At 39.5% G+C, this 14,763-nt stretch overlaps 1 protein-coding gene across 1 annotated transcript in view; it reads right to left on the bottom strand.

The window, feature by feature from the left end:
- UBXN4 (UBX domain protein 4) overlaps positions 1–14,763 on the bottom strand; it is a 60,913-nt gene that overhangs the window by 27,217 nt on the left and 18,933 nt on the right. Inside the window, exon 6 of the mRNA XM_021695806.1 lies at positions 1,271–1,364. Coding sequence (XP_021551481.1) covers positions 1,271–1,364 — 94 coding nt within the window. The remainder of the gene's footprint in view (positions 1–1,270; positions 1,365–14,763) is intronic.

The following is a 14,763-nucleotide window of genomic DNA, read 5'->3' as shown; positions in this document are numbered from 1 at the left end:
AGGGGCACCTGGCTGGAAGCTATTATGAAACAAGAGAAACTCCCCTTTCACACTGCAATTAAATAGCACGTAAGCCCACCCTACAACGAAGGGATATCTGCTGTGTCTTTTCTCATTCCCCCCAAGTCTCCAAATCCTTTTCTGACCTTCTATTGTCACTTCCCCCCCAAGGTGGTGCAAATAAAGATGCCCAGTGATGGACTTGGTGTTAGCAAAACAGAATGAAACAAAGAGGATGAACCACTGGGTGAACTTTGGTTCCCTGCTAATATTCTTTGAGCCTTCTACCTCTTCTCACCACCATGAGCAAATCTATCCTTTTTAGCTCAAGATCTTGGCCCTGCCCTGACTCCTACAAAGAACCATCAGAATCTAGGTTTTGCTGAAATAAAGCTGTTTCTCAGTCATGAGCAAACCCAAATGCCCAATGTCAGTAGTCATTCTGAAACTTGTTTCCCCACAGCATCTGTGTGGACAAGAAACTCAAGTCTAAGGAATTTTAACTTCCATATAACACTAAGTTGTCTTAGGTCAGGATTAAAAAATATTCCTGCTTTATCCATTTACAATTCATGTAACTTAAGAATCATACTATAGGGGCGCCTGGGTGGCTCAGTCCTTAAGCATCTGCCTTCAGCTCGGGTCATGATCCCAGAGTCCTGGGATCGAGCCCTGCATCGGGCTCCCTGCTTCTCCCTCTCCCACTCCTTCTGCTTGTATTCCCTCTCTTGCTGTGTCTGTGTCAAATAAAATCTTTAAAAAAAAAAAAAGATTCATACTATAAAGGACTCTAATTTGGTAATTTCTGTATTATTAAAAATACTAAACTACAAACCACAAAAAGTCAGAAATCTGTATCTGATTATTACACCAACTAATAACACATGACATTTAACAGACACCCACTTATGCAAAACCAAGGCTCAGTACAGTCATAAAAGTAGCTGAAGTTCTTCCCACCTGGAACTTACTATCCTATGGCATAGAGAGTTAAAAGCAGAAGTGATGGAGAGAAACACACATGTACCAAAAACCAGTGAAAGAGATTCTTAGGCTGATCAGACCTAAAGGTGACTGATGACTTCAGATACCCAACTTTATTTGTAGAATATAGTTTTTATGGATACAAATAAGTTGGCCAGGTAATAAAAAATTTCAACCCAAGATTCTGAAACTTCATTTGTGTAATTTTAATTTTTATTCAAATTAATTAAGTAACTGAAAACCACTCTCTATTTTAAAAATACTATTTGCAAAAATAAGAGCAAACCTTTCCACTCTGACAGTGAGGTCCTCCGGAGGTCTCTGATTTGAACATCCACCAGGCTCCTGAGATGGACTGGCATGGCCTGAAATTTCTCCTCCTTAATTATTTAATAAAAAGAAATAAGAATATTGTATTTAATGCCGAATTTTAAAATGTATAAATGTTTTAGGTTACATTTGTTAATCTTTTTTTTTTTAAGATTTTTGTTTATTTGACAGAGAGAGAGCGAGAGAGAGACACAGCGAGAGAGGGAACACAAGCAGGGGGAGTGGGAGAGGGAGAAGCAGGCTTCCCGCTGAGCAGGGAGCCTGATGCGGGGCTCGGTCCCAGGACCCTGGGATCATGACCTGAGCCGAAGGCAGACACTTAACGACTGAGCCACCCAGGCGCCCCCATTTGTTAATCTTCTTAAACATTACAAATTTTTCCTTATAATGAAGAAGATAAGAAATGAGTGATTACTGGGGCACCTGGCTGGGCTCAGTAACTAGAGCATGCGATTCAGGTTTGTGAGTTTGAGCCCCACACTGGACGTAGAGTTTACTTAAAAAAAAAAAAAGAGAAAGAAAGAAATGAGCAATTACTAATTTTGGCATTTGGATCTGGATACAACAGTATATAAGTGGAAAATAAGGTAGTTACCCTGGCTGAGGGCCACCAAAGTCAGGGTCAAAGGGAAAACATGAAGAAGTATTATTCTGGCAGAAGTTCGGGAACATAACAAAAAGAGTAAGCATGACTGACCATGGGTAGGCTTCACTCTAGAGCATCACTGTCCAATATCTATGCTGTCCAATACAGTAGCCACCATCACATGTAAAGTTCTAGAGGCAAAGTCTGATCCTGGGTATCACTCTAGACTTATACTGGTCCAAGTGATCTGCTTTTGCAAACCAGAGTAATTCCTTAAAGAAGCTATTTTTATCTACACTAGTACTAGATGGCCTCCAACTTAACTATGGTTTGCCTTATAGTTTTTCAACTTCATGATGGTGCAGAAGTAATACACATTCTAGAAACCATACTTCCAATTTTGATCTTTTCCTGGGCTACAGATAATGCACTAAGATACTGTCTTTGTGATAATGGACAGTGGCAGCTCTCAGTCAACCACAAAATCACAAGGGCAAACAACTAACACACTTATATCATTCTGTACCCATACAACCATTCTGTTCGCACTTTCACTACAGTAGTCAATAAATTACATCAGAGAGTCAACTCTTCATTATAAAATAGGCTTTGTGTTAGATGACTTCGCCCAACTGTAAGCTACTGTTTAAGTGTTCTGAGCATGTTTAAGGTAGGCTAGACTAAGCTATGATGTTCAGTAGTTTAGGTGTATTAAATTCATTTCTGACTTACAATATTTTCAACTTAGAATGGGTGTATCAGGCTGTAACCGCATCATAAATCAAGGAAGATCTGTATATTTTTAAAAATTTCCTGGGGCATCTGGGTGGCTCAGTCAGTTAAGCATCTGACTCTTGATTTCGGCTCAGGTCATGATCTCCAGGTCATGAGATCGAGTCCTGTGTTGGGCTCTGCACTCAGCGCAAAGACTGCTTGTCCCTCTCCCTCTGCTCCTCCCCAGCTTACACTCTCTCTCTCAAAAAAAAAATAATAAGTAAATAAAATCTTTAAAAAAAAAGTTTCTGAAGGCCAGAATTTTCTCCTTGGCTTGTAGAGAATAGCTACGTTCTGGTACTTCCCTTTAGAACCTCTGCCATTTTTTTCCTTACCACTTGTGACTAACTTGATTCTTTACATTTTTGATCTTTGAAAGACCAAGGACTGGGGTGCCTGGGTGGCTCAGTTGGTTAAGCATCTGCTTTCGGCTCAGGTCATGATCCCAGGGTCCTGGGATCGAGCCCCGCATTGGACTCCCTGCTCAGCGGGGAGGCTGCTTCTCCCTCTCCCTGCCACTCCCCCTGCTTGTGCTCTCTCTCTCTGTCAAATAAATAAATCTTTAAAAAAAAAAAAAAAGAGCAAGGACTATGAAGAAACAAAATCTGGATTCAAATCCTGTTCTATTACTTTAGTAAATTACTTAATCTGGGTCTTATCTATAAAATGGGAACAGTAACCTCATAGAGTTATGTTAATTCAAATAAAATGCTTACACTTTTACTTTTTTTAATTTAATTTTTTTTAAAGATTATTTATTTATATGAGAGAGAGAGACACAGCGAGAGAGGGAACACAAGCAGGGGGAGTGGGAGAGGGAGAAGCAGGCTTCCCGCGGAGCAGGGAGCCCGATGCGGGGCTTGATCACAGGACCCTGGGATCATGACCTGAGCCAAAGGCAGACGCTTAACGACTGAGCCACCCAGGCGCCCCCGCTTACACTTTTACTAAGATAGCACAAAGTAAGTGCTTCAGCTATCACAGTGGTGGTGGAATAGGAGAATTACTAAGTAGAGCTGATAATGCACATCTATTCCTACCTCTGCATTCAGTGGCATCACCTGGATAATCTGAAATCAGCCACAGCAGGAGTGTTTACACCTTGGAAATTAGCAAATACTGCCAATAAGGGCCCTCCCCCCACCCCCACCAGAGCCTCTTCTTAAATATTTACTGGCACATCACTAAATGCAACCCTTGAATAAGGAGTGGTAACCACTAACATCTGGTGTGTGTTAAATAGGAAATAAATCAATTTCTTAAATAAATAAAATGAATGCCAAGGACACTCATATCTTAATACAGCAAAAAAATTAACAGAACTGTGGAAGATAACTTGTAGACAGTTGAAAAAAAAGGTGCTGAACAATACAGTTAGATGGATCTATGACTAAACACAAAGAAAAATGGATAGATGTTATATACAGTAAGACTTCCAATGGCATGGCAGAGTGACTTAAAAGTACAGAATACACATTTATAATTTTATGCATGTAACTAACAGCTTATATGCATGAAAAGCTTGTATTAGCTCATATTTAACAGGTAATTAATGAATGAAAAGTTCCAGATTTTCAAAAAAACGCTAAACTAAAACAACTGAAAACATCCAAACATAATGAAAATTTATTAAAAGTTCTAACTGAAGGTTTAAAAACATAACTGGATAATTAGGCATAATGTATCTCCCACTTACAAAGTAGTCTTGCCAAAAAAGAATACATACAATGAACCTAAATCTGATCAAGCCTGTAATTTTAACTAACAACTTAGAAGAATATTTACATAATACCATAAGAATGCAGCAAGGTCCACATTGAGGGGAAGATGGAGGTGAAGTAGGAGGACCCTAGGCTGGTCTCATCCCACAAATACAAATAGATAACTATCAAATTATCCTAAATACACCTGAAGACTGGCAGAACATACTCCACAACTAAAAGTAGAAAAGAAGTCACATCAAAGAAGGTAGGAAATGAAGAGACGCACTTTGGAAGAGAAACGAATCATGGATGTTGAGCAGGAGAGAGGACTGTGGTTGTGGAGAAGGGTGAGAAACAGATAAGAGAGGGGAGTGCACAGGGAAGACAAACCCCCAGAGCAACTGGCTTGGAAAGGAAGAGGGCCCAAATTTCATGAATTCTTCTAACCAGCAGGGCTTAAAGCCTGGAGTTTTAAAGGTCAGTGTGCTTGGCTCTGGGAGAGCTCAGAGGACACTGGGGCTGCTCTTGGAGAAAAGGCAGGGCAAACAGCCCACAGACATGCAGCATGGAAAACAGTGATCTAAAGAGTACCTGGAGCACATAATGGGGAAGTTAGTTGCTCATCTCAGACTGTGTCCCAGAGAAGCAGCACTGACAGAGAGACCCCTCCAGAAACAAAGGAATTGGCCAGCACCATTTCCCTCCCTCACCCCTCAGCATAAACACAGCCACAAGTGGGAAACAGCACAGCACCCACACTTGCTACCTAACTTGCTTAGAACAAGCCCTGCCCCCTCACACTCTGGAAAAACTACCCTTCCCAGTCATATTGCCTCAGTCCCAGCATGGTGAGCCCCCTTCCCTGAAAGACCAGCCCAAATCCCTGCTCACAACACATCTCCCAACCCTGGAGTATAGTGGGGCCTCAATTCTGGTGGCGGTGGTGACAGGTGTCATTTCGCAAGCAGACCAGGGCACACCACTTTCAGGCCAGGAACCAAACACTGTGCACAAAAGACAAAAAGACAAAGAGAACATCTGCAGACAACTGGCCTGAAGCATAAAGCAGCCAGGACACAACAGCAGAGTGCATGAAGCACACATTGGACACACTCCCAGAAGCGCAGGCCCTGGGGAACAGAGGATGCTACACTGCAGGGCAATACAGGACCTCTTCTTCATTAAATCATTACCCTCAAGAACAGGAGACGTAGCAGACTTTCCTAACACACAGAAACAGGCACAGAGACTTAGACAAAATGTGAGGACAGAGGAATTTGTCCCAAATTAAAGAACAAAACAAGGCCATGGCTGGAGATCTAAGCAAAACAGATATAAGTAACATGCCTGATAGAGAATTTAAAGCAATGATCATAAGGATACTCACTGGACTTGAGAAAAGAGTAGAGGACATCAATGACCATTAACACAGAGATAAGAAATAAGATAGCAGAGGGGTGCCTGGGTGGCTCAGTCAGTTAGGCAGCAGCTGCCTTCAGCTCAGGTCATGATCTCAGAGTCCTGCGATCGAGACCCGCATCAGGCTCCCTGCACAGCAGGGAGTCTGCTTCTCCCTCTGCCCCTTCCCCCCGTTCATGTGCACAGGCATGCTCTCTCTCAAATTAATAAAATCTTTAAAAAAAAAAGAAAAGAAAAAGAAAGAACATAACAGAGATAAATGGCTCAATAAACTAAATGAGAAACACACTTGAAGGAAGGAATAGCATGCTGGAAGAAGCAGAGGAATGAATTAATGACCTAGGAGACAAGAGTAATGGAAAGTAATCAAACCTAACAAAAGCAAGAAAAAAGAATTATGCAAAACGAGAATAGACTTAGGGAACTCAGTGAAAACATCAAACATAAAATTTGTATTACAGGGGTCCCAGAAGAAGAAGGGGAGAGAGAAAAGGGGACAGAGAATTTATGTGAAGAAATAATAGCTGAAAACTTCCCAAATCTGGGGAAGGAAACAGATATCCAGATCCAGGATGCACAGAGAACCCCCAACAAAATCAATAAAAGCAGATTCACACCAAGACATACTGCAATTAAAATGGCAAAATATGGGCGCCTGGGTGGCTCAGTTGGTTAAGCGACTGCCTTCGGCTCAGGTCATGATCCTGGAGTCCCTGGATCGAGTCCCGCATCGGGCTCCCTGCTCGGCAGGGAGCCTGCTTCTGCCTCTGACCCTCCCCCCTCTCATGTGCTCTCTCTCATTCTCCCTGTCTCAAATAAATAAATAAAATCTTTTAAAAAAATAAATAAATAAAAATAAAATAAAATGGCAAAATATAGTAAGAGAGAAAAAATTTTAAGGGGTGCCTGTCTGGCTCAATCAGTGGAGTGTGTGACTCAATCTCAGGGTTGTAGGTTTGAGCCCCACATTGGCTGTAGAGACTACTCAAAAATAAAATCTTTAGGGGCGCCTGGGTGGCTCAGTCGTTAAGCGTCTGCCTTCAGCTCAGGTCATGATCCCAGGGTCCTGGGATCGAGCCCCACATCGGGCTCCCTGTTTGGCGGGAAGCCTGCTTCTCCCTCCCCCCACTCCCCCTGCTTGTGTTCCCTCTTTCGCTGTCTCTCTGTCAAATAAATAAATAAAATCTTTAAAAAAATAAATAAATAAAAACAAAAATAAAATCTTTAAAAAAAAAGGAAAAAGGAAAAAAAAAAATACTAAGCAGTGAAATAAAAGAAGACAGTTACATAAAAAGGAAACACCATATGGCAATCAGAGGATTTTTCACCAGAAACTTTCCAAGCCAGAAAGGAGTTGCATGATATATACCAAGTGCTGAAAGGGAAAAACCTGCAGCCAGGAATACTCTATCCAGCAAGGCTATCATTCAGAATAGAAGGAGAGATAAAGAGTTTCTCAGACAAACAAAAACTAAAGGAGCTCATGACTACTACACCAGTCTTGCAAGTAACATTAAAGGGGAATGGAAAGGAAAGGAAAGACCAAAAATGACAGTATGAAGGTAGGAAACATAAAAACAGTAAAAATGAATATTTATATAAAAAATCAGTCAAGGAGCTCTCAAAATAAAATGATGTAAAATATGACACTATATACCTAAAACATGGGGAGGAAAATTGGTTCAAACTTAAACAACCATCAATTTAAAATAGACTGCTACAGGGGCGCCTGGGTGGCTCAGTCGGTTAAGCGACTGCCTTCGGCTCCGGTCATGATCCTGGAGTCCCGGGATCGAGTCCCGCATCGGGCTCCCTGCTCGGCGGGGAGTCTGCTTCTCCCTCTGACCCTCCCCCGTCTCATGCTCTCTCTCTCTCTCTCTATCTCATTCTCTCTCTCAAATAAATAAATAAAATCTTAAAATAGACTGCTACATACAGAAGATGTTATATACAAATCTAATGGAAACCACCAATCAAAACCACTAATAAATATGCAAAGAATAAAAAAAAAGAAAACCAAATATATCACTGAAGAAAATCAGCAAACCATGAAAGAGAGAAAGATAAGAAAGGATCAGAATCTTCAGAAACAAACACAAAACGAATAATAAAATGGCAATAAATACATATCTATCAATAATTACCTTGAATGTAAATGGACTAAAACCCCAATCGAAAGACAGGGTGACAGAATGGATAAGAAAACAAGACCCATCTATATGCTGCCTACAAGAGACTCAATTTAGACCTAAATACATCTGCACTGAAAGTGAGGGGATGAGGTGCCTGAGTGGCTCAGTCAGTTAAGCATCTGCCTTCAGCTCAGGTCATGATCCCAGAGTCCTGGGATCAAGCCCTGAGTGGGGCTCTCTGCTCAACAGGGAGTCTGCTTCTCACTCTCCCTCTGCCCCCCCCCCAACTCATGTTCTCTCTCTGTTTCAAATAAATAAATAAAATCTTAAAAAAAAAAAAAAGTGAGGGGATGAAGAAACATTTATCATGCAAACGGATGTCAAAAGAAAGCTAGAGGAGCAATACTTATATTGGACAAAACAGACTTTAAAACAAAGACTATAATGACACAAAGAAGGATACTATATGATAATAAAGGGGACAATCCAACAAGAAAATATAATAATTGTAAATATTCATGTACCCAACACAGAAGCACCCAAATACATAAAACAGTTAATAATAAACATAAAGGAACTAATCAATAATAATGCAATAATAGTAGGGGACTTGAACACCCCACTTAATCAATGGACAGATCACCTAAACAGAACATCAACAAGGAAACAATGGCTTTGAATGACACACTGAACCAGATGGATTTTTTTTTTCCTTTCAAGATTTTTATTTAAATTCAAGTTAGTTAACATATGGTGTAGTATCAGTTTCAGGGGTAGAATTTAGTGATTCATCACCTGCATATAATATCCAGTGCTCATTACAACAAGTGCCCATCGCCCATTTAACCCATCCCCCCGCACCTCCCCTCCAGTACCCCTCAGTTTGTTCTCTATAGTTAAGAGTTTCCTATGGTTTACCTCCCTCTCTCTTTTTATTTTATTTTTCTTTCCCTTCCCCTAAGTTCATCTGTTTTGTTTCTTAAATTCCACTGAGTGAAATTGTATGGTATTTGTCTTTCTCTGACTGACTTACTTCACTTAGCATAGTATGCTCTAGTTCCATCCCTGTCATTGCAAATGGCAAGATTACGTTCTTTCTGATGCCTGATTAATATTCCTGTGTGTGTGTGCGCGCGCGTGCATGCACGCATGCCACATCTTCTTTATCCATTCATCCATCAATGGACATTTGGGCTCTTCCCATATTTTGGCTATTGTGGATATAGCTGCTATGTGCAGGTTCCTCAGAAAATCAAAAACAGAACTACCCTACGACCCAGCAATTGCACTACCAGGTATTTATCCAAAGAATACAAAAACAGTGACTCAAAGGGGCACACGCACCGAATGAACCAAATGGATTTAACAGATATATCAAGAACATTCCATCCTAAAGCAACAGGATACACATTCTTTTGAAACATTCTCCAGAAGAGATCACATATTAGGCCACAAAACAAGCCTCAACAAATTCAAAAACACTTAAGTCATACCGTGCATCTTGTCTGACCGCAACACTATGAAACCAGAAGTCAACCACAAGGAAAATCTGGAGAGACCACAAATACATGGAAGTTAAATAATATGCTACTGAACAATGAATGGGTCAAACCAGGAAATAAAAGAAGAAATAAAAAGCACAGAGAAACAAATGAAAATGAAAACACAATAGTTCAAAACATTTAGGATGCAGCAAAAGCAGTATTAAGAGAGAAATTTATAGCAATATAAGCCTAACCGGAGAAGCAAGAAAAATCTCAAACAACCTAACCTTATACATCAAAGAGCTAGAAAAAGAACAACCAACAAACCTAAAACCAGCAGAAGGAAGGAAATAATATAGAGCAGAAATAAGTGAAACAGAGGGGCGCCTGGGTGGCTCAGTCATTAAGCGTCTGCCTTCGGCTCAGGTCATGATCCCAGGGTCCTGGGATCGAGCCCCGCATCAGGCTCCCTGCTCCGCGGGAGGCCTGCTTCTCCCTCTCCCACTACCCCTGCTCGTGTTCCCTCTCTCACTGTCTGTCAAATAAAAAAAACCTTTAAAAAAAAAAAAAAAAAGAAAGAAGTGAAATAGAAACTAAAAAACATTCAAACAGATCAATGAAATCAGGAGCTGGTTCTTTGAAAAAAATCAATAAAATTGATTAACCTCTAGCGAAACTTAACAAGAAAAAAAGAGACAGGACTCAAATACATAGAATCAACAAAGTAAGAGAAGAGAAATAACAACCAACACCACAGAAATACAAACAACTGTAAGAGAATATTGTAATAAAATATACGCCAACAAACTGAACCCAGGAGAAATGGATAAATACCTAGAAACATATAAACTACTGAAAGAGAAACTGGAAGAAAACAGAAAATTTGAACAAGACCAATTACTAGCAAAGAAACTGAATCAGTAATCAAAACACTCCCAAGAACCAAAAGTCCAGGACCAGATGGCTTAACAGGCAAATTCTATCAAATAGGGAAGAGTTAATACCTATTCTTCTCAAAGATTCAAAAAACTAGAAAAGGAAGGAAAACTTCCAAATATATTCCATGAGGCTAGCATTACCCTGATACCAAAACCAAACAGACAACACACAAAAAGAAAACTACAGGTCAGTATCTCTGATGAATACATATGCAAATATCCTCAACAAAATACTAGCAAACTGAATCAAACAATACATTAAAAAAAAAAATCACCACAGGGTGCCTGGCTGGCTCAGCTAGCAGAGCATGTGACTCTTGATCTCAGGGTCGAGTTCAAACTCCACATAGGGGGTAGAGTTCAGTTAAAAAAATTAAAAATAAAAAGCAATCATTTGCCACAATCAAATGGGATTTATTCACAGGTTCCATGGGTGGCTCAATATTTATTTATCAATCAACGTGATATGCCACATCAATACAGAGAAAGGATAAGAATCACATGATCATTTCAATAGACAGAAAAAATGGATATGACAAAGTACAACATCCATTCATGACAAAAACCCTCAACAAAGTAGGTCTAGAGAGAACAGATCTCAACATAATAAAGGCCACATATACACAAAATCCACAGCTAACATCATCCTCAATGGGGAAAAAGCTTTTCCCCTATGGTCAGGAACAAAACTAGGATGGCCACTCTCACCACTTTTATTCAACACAGTATTGGAAGTCCTAGCCACAGCAATGAGACAACAAAAAGAAATAAAAGGCATCCAAATTGGCAAGGAAGAAGTAAAACTTTCACTATTTACAGATGACATGATATCATATAGAGAAAACCCAAAAAGACGCCACCAAAAAATAGCTAGAACTGATAAATGAGTTCAGTAAAGTTGCAGGTAACAAAATCATTGCACAGAAATGTTACATTTCTATGCACCAATGAAGCAGCAGAAAGAGAAATTAGGAACATAATCCCATTTACAACTAGACCAAAAATAATGAGATATCTAGGAATAAACCTACCCAAAGAGGTGAAAGACCAGTACTCTAAAAACTATAAAACACTGATGAAAGAAAGTGAAGAGGACACAAAGAAATGGAAAGATGCTATGCCCATGGACTGGAATAACAAATATATTTAAAATGTCTATACTACCCGAAGTAATCTACACATTTAATACAGTCTCTATCAAAATACCAACAGCATTTTTCAAAGAACTAGAACAGACAATCCTAAAATTTGTATGGAACTACAAAAAAGCCCAAAATAGCCAAAGCAATCTTGAAAAGCAAAGCTGGAGGCATCACAATTATGAACTTCAAGTTATATCACAAAGCAGTAGTAATCAAAACAGTATAGTACTGGCACAAAACAGAAAACCGAAAATAAAGCCACAACTTATATGGTCAATTAATCTTCGACAAAGCAGGAAAGAATATGCAATGGGAAAAAGAATCTTCAACAAAAGGTCTGGGAAAACTGGACAGCTACATGCAAAAGAATGAAACTGGCCCACTTTCTTCCACCATACACACAAAAATAAACTCAAAATGGATTAAAGACCCAAATGTGAGACCTGAAACCATAAAAATCCTAGAAGAGAACACAGGCAGTAGTTTCTCTGATATCAACTGTAACAACATCTTTCTAGATATATGTCCTGAGGCAAGAGAAACAAAAGCAAAAACTATTGGGACTACTCTGTATAGCAAAGTAAACAATCAACAAAACTAAAAGGCAATCTCTGGAATGGAAGAAGATACTTGCAAATGACGTATCTGATAAAGGGTTAGTAACCAAAATATATAAAGAACTTAACAAAAATTCAACACCCATGGGGCAACTGGCTGGCTCATTCAATGGAGCACGCTACTCTTAATCCTGGGGTTGTGAGTTTGTGCCCTACACTGGTTACGGAGATTACTTAAAAACCTTAGGGGTGCCTGGGTGGCTCAGTTGGTTGGGCATCCAACTCTTGATTTCAGCTTGGGTCATGGTCTCAGGGTCATGGGGTTCAGCCCTGCATCAGGCTCTGTGCTCAGCGGGGAGTCTGCTTGTCCCTCTCCCTCCCCCCTCCGCCCCTCACCCCACTCACATGTGCACTCTCTAAAATATATAGAAATCTTAAAAAAAAAATCTAAAACTAAACCTCAACACCCCGAAAATAAATAATCCAACTTAAAAATGGGCAAAGATATGAACAGACATTTCTCCAAAGAAGACATCCAAATGGTCAACACATACATGAAAAGATGCTCATCATCACCTATCAGGGAAATGTAAATCAAAACTACAGTGTGATATCACCTCACACCTATCAGAATGGTTAAAATCAAAAAGAAGTGTTGAAGAGAATGTGGAGAAAGGAAACCCTCTTGTACTACTGATGGGAATGCAAACTGGTGCAGCCACTCTGGAAAACAGTGTAGAGGTTTTTCAAATAGTTAAAAATAGAACTATGCTATGACCCAGCAATTGCACCACTAGGTATTTACTCAAAGAACATAAAAACACTAATTCAAAGTCATACATGCAACCCTATATTTATAGCAGCATTATTTACAATAGCCAAATTATGGAAGTAGCCCAAAGTCCACTGACTGATGAACAGATAAAGAAGATGTGGTACACACACACACACACACACACACACACACACACACAGGAATATTATTCAGCCATAAAAAAGAATGGAATCTTGCTATTTGCAACTGCATGGATAGAGCTACAGAGTATAACGCTAAGTGCAATAAGTCAGAGAAAGACAAATACCAATGATTTCACTCATGGGGAATTTAAGAAACAAAACAAATGAGCAAAGTGAGAAAAAAGAGAGAGACACAAACCAAGAAACAGACTCTTAACTATAGAGAACTGATGGTTACCATAGGGGAGGTGGACGGGTGGGGGGATGGATGAAATAGGTGACAGGGATTAAGGAGTGCATTTGTGATGAGCACCAGGTGATTAAAAAAAAAACTTAAAAAAAAAAAAAAAGGAATGCAGCAAAATCCAGACTGTGGAAAGTTACAGAAAAAAAACAGTGAGAATGGTAAACTGTTTATGAAATGAAAAATAAGACCAAAAAAAAAAAAAAGAAAAAGGAAGACTCATCAAGCAATAACAATATACTGGACTGACTCCAAACAAACAAAAATTTAGTGTAATATAAATACTACCTAGATAATTAATGATAAAAAGGAATTACTGTTCAATTTTCTAGGTTTCATAAGGGATACCAATTTGTGGTTATTTATTTATTTTTAATATTTTATTTATTTATTTGACAGAAAGAGACACAGCAAGAGAGGGAACACAAGCAGGTGGAGAGGGAGAGGGAGAAGCAGGCCTCCCGCAGAGCAGGGAGCCTGATGCGGGGCTCGATCCCAGAACCCTGGGATCATGACCTGAGCCAAAGGCAGACACTTAACAACTGAGCCACCCAGGCGCCCTGTGGTTTTTTTTTTAAAGTTCTCATCTTTTAGGGGCGCCTGCATGGCTCAGTCAGTTAAGTGACTGACTCTTGATCTCAGCTCAGGTCTTGATCTCAGGGTCATGAGTTCAAGCCCCAAGCTGGGCTTCACACTGGGCATGGAGCCTACTATAGATGAGAGACAGATAGACAGAAAGATAGATAGATAGACAGACAGACAAAGTTCTCATCTTTTACATACTAATATTTTAAAAATGAAATGATATAATGCCTGAGATTTGTTCTAAATAAAAAGTGAGAAGGAGAAGAGGAGTAGGGAGCTCCAATGAAGCAATACCAGCCATGAGTTGGCAGGAGTTGAAGACAGGCAGTGAGTTCATGGGATTTCTTACACTGTTTTCTCTACTTTTCTAGAAGTCTGAAATTTTCCATAATGAAGTAAGAAAAAAAAAGCTACAAAGAACTGAGATTAGAGCTTCTACTCACACTCCAGGTAAGGCAGAGTTTGAGTTAAAGTTAAGTGCCTACTGAAACAAAAGCATCAACACAGTTTGTAGGAATATAACAGAATCCAGAGTGTCTACAACAATGTACAAGATACAATCCAAAATTTCTTGACACAAGATCCAAAAGGAAAATGTGACTCATTATCAGGGGAAAAGACAAAAAAAACGGCAATCCTGAGATGAGCTAGAGCCATTATAACTCAATGAGGTAAAGAAAAATGAAATGAATTAAAAGATAAATTGAATAAAATGTTGGTAAATGGTACTCAGGGACCAAGTATAACTACTGTAACTTTCTGTGAGTCAAACTATTTCAAAATAAAAAGTTAAAAGAGGAGGAAGAGATGGAAGGAAGAATAAGAAAATCTAGAATCATTTTACCTGCAAAATGGTACAGCCACTTTGGAAGACAGCTTGATGGTTTCTTACAAAACTAAACATATTCTTAGCACACAATCCAGCAAT

Source organism: Neomonachus schauinslandi, chromosome 3 (genome assembly GCF_002201575.2).
Source record: "Neomonachus schauinslandi chromosome 3, ASM220157v2, whole genome shotgun sequence".
Taxonomy (NCBI): Eukaryota; Metazoa; Chordata; class Mammalia; order Carnivora; family Phocidae; genus Neomonachus; species Neomonachus schauinslandi.
This window is presented reverse-complemented; position numbering and strand designations above follow the sequence as displayed.